The sequence below is a fragment of the Buceros rhinoceros genome, unplaced genomic scaffold (genome assembly GCF_000710305.1).
Source record: "Buceros rhinoceros silvestris isolate BGI_N320 unplaced genomic scaffold, ASM71030v1 scaffold18758, whole genome shotgun sequence".
Lineage (NCBI taxonomy): Eukaryota > Metazoa > Chordata > Aves > Bucerotiformes > Bucerotidae > Buceros > Buceros rhinoceros.
Genome location: NW_010426532.1, coordinates 10,828 through 17,856, shown reverse-complemented (window position 1 = coordinate 17,856; position 7,029 = coordinate 10,828). Strand labels below are relative to the sequence as shown.

At 53.8% G+C, this 7,029-nt stretch overlaps 1 protein-coding gene across 1 annotated transcript in view; it reads left to right on the top strand.

The window, feature by feature from the left end:
- Nucleotides 1-7,029, top strand: part of BMP2K (BMP2 inducible kinase) — a 29,980-nt gene that overhangs the window by 22,752 nt on the left and 199 nt on the right. Inside the window, exon 16 of the mRNA XM_010141561.1 lies at nt 5,645-7,010. Within this exon, the coding sequence (XP_010139863.1) occupies nt 5,645-7,010 (1,366 nt within the window). The remainder of the gene's footprint in view (nt 1-5,644; nt 7,011-7,029) is intronic.

The window sequence follows — 7,029 nt, the reverse complement described above, 5'->3', positions numbered from 1 at the left end:
CCCGCGGGAGCCGTAGGTGCACATAGCCCCGACAGGACTCTGCAGCGATGGCTGGCCATGAGCATTCACCCTGCCACGGCCAGAACGTTTGGTGTTCTGGCATGAAGAAATGAGGGTGATGACCGTGGGTTTGGTTATGTTCTGGTATGCTGGTTCTAATGAGGCTTCAAGCTGCCGTAGGTTTCTGTACCACGGCGCTGGAGCCCTTGGTCGATGGATGGTGCAGCCTGGAGCTTTTTGAGAAGCGCAGCTCACTGCCATTTAGGAGGAAATCAAAACACAGGAATGGGAGAGACGAGAAGCCTTGAGCCTCTGCAGTGCTGCACGGGGCAACGCTGGAACAGCTCATGCCATCAGTTTGTGTTTCTTCAGCAACCCATGCTGGTGACTTGTTTGCTGCCCAGAGCCACAGTGTGACGTGCCTGTTGTACAGTGTTCCAGAGTCACAGACCTTGACACACAAACCAAGTTCGTACCAGTGCTTGTACTCGCCGAAAATGCTGCTGCTGTTGCCCGTACCTCTCCTTGGCTGTGCCTTCAGGCGCTGCCCAATGCAGGTGCAGGATCTTTCCCTGCACCGAGATAATATTTAGATTTCAGCATCTCTAGGTGATGCTGCCAAAGCACCTTGAACTTGTTCGCACATCACGAGAATAAATGCTGTGGGCAGTGGTGTGCGTTTTGCTCCCCAAAAGGATTCAGTGTTTTTGGTTTTTTGTTTGTTTTTTTTTCTCCACAAATCTTAGACCAATCACGGTCACCTTTGAAGCATGTTATAAAGCAAAATAAAATCAACCTGTAGACTAGTTCCTTGAAAGTGTATCTGAGCAAGAGATGCCAGGCAGAGTTGTTTTGTTCTTCCACTGAGGTTCTGGTGGAAAATAAAGGTGCTGAGCAGCGTAAATCCCTGTTCGAATACTCAGCAGCTGCTGCGTGGCTGTTGTCAAAGAAATCGCGCAGCTTTAGTTGAAGCGTGCCGGTAATCCGGGGCCTGACATGTGGCGAATTGTTCTGAAATGATGGTGGCAGTATGTTTCCAATTCCAAGGAAGCTTAAAGCCCTTATGCCCCGCTCTGGGGCCATCCCCGCAATGCCCTGCAAGGATGAACCAGCAGAAGGCGTGTAATTACTGCCGTTGTTGGAGGGAATTCATCCTCTTGTAATCGGATGTCTCGAAAAAGAACATCAGAACAGAAAATTTCCTTCAAGATTGGGATCTTCTTATACGATTAAAGACGTTCCACCTGGCTGGCATTTGAGCGGGGGGCGATTGTCTCCTCCAAGAGGCAAACCTGATTAGACGTGTGCTAATCTGGACAGCACACGACAAACAGATGTTGCTCAACGTTCTGCAGCGTTTTCTGGTGACTGGGTCTGTGAGCGGCCTCTGCAGCAGCCCAGGGTGAGGAGATGGCATGAAATCAACGTGGTGGAATGCTTCCGTGCGGAAATAGATTGGGCCAGAGCATGACACTGTCGTTAACGGGGCAGTTTTCTCTCTTGGGGCATTCGGTGTCTCTGTGTGGTGCTTCTTGTGTTGATTTAGTTCACTAACTTCTTCAGGAGGGAAGGAGGGGCAGCTGTGGTGCAGAAAAGCAAAACAAAGTTCTGCTGTCGTGGGTTTTCACTTGGTGGCTCTGAGGAGGTGGGTTTGTTTCTGGGGCGTGGTTTTGCCCCCAGTCTGCTGCAGTTTTCTCCTGCTCCTGGGACTAATCCGCAGACACGCAGTTGTATGGAGACGGTCTCTTCCGTGAGGGTTGGCTGTGTTACATGACAAAGTGCTCAGGACTAGTACCTTGGAGCAGGGTCTGCCGGGAGCAGATGGCCCCGTGTGCTCAGACGCCTCCCCACAAGCTGCCGACTAGAGCAAGAGCCTTGCCCTTTCCTGGAAAAGAGGAATGTGGGTGCAGGGAGGTCACTGCCACTGGAAGTGCCACCCTGGAGATACTCGCAGATCAAAGTGCTTTCTTCCGGAGGGTGTCCCAGGAACAGGGACTGCCCCCATGGCTCACTGACATGGCTCACTTGCTTCTTCCTGTGGAAGTTGTGCGTGTGGGCGCTTAGGTGCTGGGGTAAATCTGAGTAACGCTGAATGGCTGCTGTAGCCTATGAGTTTATCACGGCAAAACTCGCTGCCGTGTTGCTAATTGTGAACCTGTCCATATCAGAGGAGCGTACGCTTCCTTTGCTGATAAAGAAGCAGTAGCTGTGATGCAGGCGAGGAGACGGGGGGTAAGGAGGAACCTCAGGGCTAAAGAGCTGGAAATTCAGAAATCATTTGTAGTGCAATGAGGGGTTTGAAGTGGAGGAGCTAATAGGCACTTAATTGCCTGGTGCTGTGATGATGTTCCAGCTGGAGAAATAAATGTGCTTGATCGACCTTGGAGTGGCCTCAGAATGGAGAAGTTTCACATGGAACGTTTCTGCTGTGCAGGGACAGATGTTTCAAACACAGGCTCAGGCTTCTGTTTCCTGTGTGGTGCTTGGTTCTCGCCCCCTTTGGGAAGGGCCTTGTGTGCTGCCTGCAGCGTGTGGTGGCTCAGCACCGCTGCCCTCACAGGAGTGCCGAACCAACCAGTGGTACAGCAGTGCTGGGGGAAATGGGGCAAAATGAACAAGCATTTGGTTTTCCATGCTCCTGGTATGTGGGCACCTCCCAAGCCTCTGCCTCTGGACACCGGGAGTGTGCTCAGAGAGCGGGGTTGCTTGGCAAGTTGTTCCTGGATTCACCCCGGTTTTTTCAGAGGTGTAGTTGTTAGATCGAGGAGGGAAGTTCAGGATGCTCACACAGATTCCTTCACCACGGGGTTCCTGGGTGCCTGATCCCAAACCTCTCGCTGCGTGTTGACCGCCGGAACAGCAGTTCCAGGCGCGTCTGTGAGGAGGTGGAAACCGTGTGTGCTGTGAATCAGTCTCGTCTGGTTGGAAGAGCTGTCGAGCCCTGTCGGAGGTGTGTTCTGGGCAGAGATCTGCTCCTGAGAGCTGACCGTCATGTTGCTTGAATCACTTGTTCAGTGACTACGCGGCTGCTGGTGCAGGTTGGGCTTTGGGGCTTGTCGTGAGCTTCCCAGGTTGTTTTCCCGTGAGTGCGACTGTGGCAGTAGATAACCGACTCTACTGAAACCTTTGGGGGAGCCAGACTGCGGTTCAGTTCTTCTCTTAAAGATGGTACTTCATGCATTGTTTTCTGCTCATGGAAATTACGTACAAAGGCTTAATCCTTCCTCGGGAGTGTAAACTCCTGCGGGTATCGACACAGATAAACATGGCGGGGGAGGTGTTTGTTGTGTAAGTGGTGTTAACATCTAACCTAGAAAGAGTTCCTTTTCCTCCTCCTCTTAAATCTAATTGCATCTGTGCTAACGCTGGTGTTTCAGTAAATATTGGGAGCAGCAGGATTTGAAGATCGGGGGTTGCACAGTGCACCGCCAAGGCCGTACCTTTGGGAAATCTAAAGCAAGCAGCCAAATAATCCAGATTCTAATTTAGTGGGGAAAGTGAATATGTAGTATTTAAAATTCCAGGAGATAAGACGCAATCTGACACCAGGAGCAAAGACGAAACAGCTCAAAGCCCTAATCACCTGATGGTTTTAGTCATTCTGCTCATCTCGTTTCTAAATCCACACAGAAAACACATCGCTGAGGAATTTTTATTGTCCTCTCCCGTCTCATGGCAAAAGAGCAAAATGGCTGCTGGATGGAGAAGGCAGCTATTAATTCCTCTTCAAACAGGAAGGAGCTGCTCTGGTAAAACTCAATGTTCTGGTCTAAACGGGAGCATAGAAAGGACGAGCCTGGCCTGGCCTGCAGGGTGCCTGTTAATGCCTTGTGGAAGAAGAAGCGAGCTGAGCAGCTGTTCTGTGCGTGCTGAGAACAAGAGGGACACGGGCTGGGTTCTGCCCGCGGACGTTTCTCAGAGCGGTCTGTGGTGCACACATCCTTCCCCAGCTCTGCCGGTGCTGCGAGCGAGGGAGCCGGCTCCACGCCAGCGGTTGTTTAACAGTCCCGTAAATGGCAGGAGTAGCGGTGGCTGGGTGAGGGGGTCAGTGACCTACCGCTGGAGCTGGTGAATAGCCGCTGTGAAGGGGCCAGCCCCTGTCCCGCGTCCGTGCTAGACCCCAGAGGCGTCAGGAACTGTCCTTCACGCTGGGGCTGTGCTCTGGCTGTGGCACAGCCTCCCCCCAGTGAAGGCTGTTCCTGAGCTCAGTGTGGCCACTGGGCAGGCGTGAGCTGGCCAGCAGTCCGTGTCCCCGCTGGTGCCAGCAGGAGTGCAGAAGTCGTCCGTTGTTCTTGGTAGCCACGTGGAGTTCAGCTGGCAGTAACAGTGCTGGAGCCGTGCTCACTGCCGAGTTGTGGGTGAAGTGTCCCGAAGGTGTCAGTGTGAGCAGTGGGGGAGGCTGTCAGAGTGGAGTGGATCGCTAACTCCTTCCCGCAGAGACACAGCGCTGAAGGTCCAGTTCAGAAACACCCCAGACAACGCTTCTCCCAAACCAAAGCTGCAGCCAGAGCTTTTTTGCCTGAATTACTGCACGAGAAGCGAGAAGGGGCTGGATGAAGCTCCAGGGTCCCTAAAGACATTCTCTCTTCACGTGTTGGAGAACATCCTTGTCCCTGCGTCTCTGTTTCTCTGTAGTTCTGTGAGCCAGTTACCTCTTGATGTCCCCTTGGGGACATCGTGTCCGTTGCTCTTTGCGCGCCTCAAAACCCACTGGTGAGGCAGAACCCCCCAAACCCCGTGTCCCTTTGGTGGCTGCTGGCGGGCTCCCAGTCCTGCTTCCTCAGCTGGTGTAAGGAGCCGGTGTCCTTGAGGGCAGGACAGAGATCATGACCTTGCATAACACCCCCTGAAGCTGGGACGGGAACTAGCTTCTTTCTTGCCCAGGCCCTGATGTTCATAGACCTTAGGGGAACCTGAATATCTTGGAGGTGTTGCGTGTGACAGCTTGGGGCTGGAAAGACTGGGGACTAACAGGGCGTCACGCACTCATTTCCCTTTTGGAGCTACGCCGAGTATGTCAGCAGCAAGCCGTGGTGTAGTGGTCAGCCTTGGAGAACCTCTCCAGAAGGCACCCAGAGGGGTGCGCCTGTCTGCTGTGCAGAGGCTGCGCAGGAGGATGGTGGCTCGGCCAGCAGAGCTGAGCCCTCCGAGGTCTGTGGTGGCTACGAAACAGTGCCCAGGATCTGAAATAGCTCAATACTTTTATTTTGCCTATGCTGACAGTTTTGATGACTAGAGCAGTAAGTTGGTCAGAGCAGACTATCGGAGCAGACGTGCTTCAAGGAAGAGGTAGTCTGCTTGAAAAAGCAGATAGACATTTGAAACACACTGGCTCAGTTTTCCCCGGAGAGCAGCAGCTGTGTCATGAGTGCTTGAAAAGCTGGTGCTAGAGGTCACCTGTGTCCTTCAGTCCCTCCCTTGTGCCCCAGAATATAGCACTGTATTTCCAGACACCGTCTGCATCATCTGAGGAGTGGAGCTGGAGGTCTGACTGTGGATCAGATGTATGAGTGGTGTTTCAGGTGTTGGATCTGGTGGGTGTTTGCGTCAGCTCTCGAACGCATGGCTGTGGTGCGCGTGGAGTAAGAGCTGCCTTGCAGAGTGTATTTCAAGTTTTGTTTTGCATTTTTCTTCGGCCCTGCAGGTTCCCCTGGAAAACAAGCGGGTAATTCAGCCAGCACTCAAGGAAACAACCTGGGGACACCAGCCAAGGCCGGAAAACTGAGCCATGCTTTTAGAGATCCACGGCCAGGGAGGAAGACTGCAGAGGGACAAGTGGCAAAGGGCAGCGATGAGTCAGAGAGTGACTTCGAATCTGATCCTCCTTCTCCCAAGAGCAGTGAGGAAGAAGAAGAGCAGGAGGATGAAGAAGTCTTGCAAGGAGAGAATGGAGACTTCAATGATGACAATGATACAGAACCGGAGAATTTAGGCCACCGCCCTCTCCTCATGGACTCTGAGGAAGAGGCGGAGGAGGAGGAGGAAGAGAAGCAAAGTTCTGACTCTGATTCTGATCGTACCAAGCAAAAGTCTGTGGAAGGGCTCCTGAGCAGCAGGTTCAGAGACGGTGTGGGCAGCGGTGACGTCAAAGAACCCAGTTCAACGCATGTGTCCTTGTCCGAGGTGCCAAGTGCTGTGATGAAGGAGAACCCTGGCCAAGAAGTTGACGTGTTTGGGGCAGTGCCCTTCTTCACTCTGCAGCCTCCGGCAGTGGAGAAGGCGGACAAAGATGTGTCTTCTCAGACGGCTTTTTCCGGCCTGAACCAAGAGCAGGATGACTTTGACGTTTTCACAAAGGCCCCCTTCAGCAGAAGGGTGTCTCAGCACGATGGGCAGCTGGCAGGAACGGAGCCTCTGCTCTCCCCCTCCTCTCCGCGCAGCGTTGATGTCTTTGGCTGCACCCCGTTTCAGCCTTCCCTTCTCCCCAAGACCGGTGGGAGCAGAGAGGACCTGTTTGGGCTGGTTCCCTTTGAGGAGATCGCAGGGAGTCAGCAGCAGCAGCAGAAGGTGAAGCAGCAGCGTAGCCTGCAGAAACTTTCTTCCCGCCAAAGGCGCATGAAACAGGAGGTCTCGAAGAACAACGGCAAGCGGCACCACGGGACGCCAACCACCACGAAGAAGGCGCTGAAACCGAGCTACCGCACGCCGGAGCGAGCCCGCAGGCACAAGAAAGCGGGCCGCAGGGACTCGCAGAGCAGCAACGAGTTCCTGACCATCTCGGACTCCAAAGAGAACATAAGTGTCGCGTTGACTGACAGCAAAGATCGAACCAACCCGCTGCAGACAGACGAGAGTCTGCTGGATCCTTTCGGAGCCAAACCCTTCCACCCGCCGGACCTGATGCGGCATCCCCAGCACCAAGGGTTCGGTGACAGCCGCGGGGATCACGGCGCGGTGGTGGTGGCGGGTAGACCTAGGCAGAGCTCCTTGCACGGAGCCCTTCACGGTGGAGACGGGCTGAAAACAGATGACTTTGGAGCGGTCCCCTTCACGGAACTGGTGGTGTGGGGTGCGCAGAGCCAGCAGCAG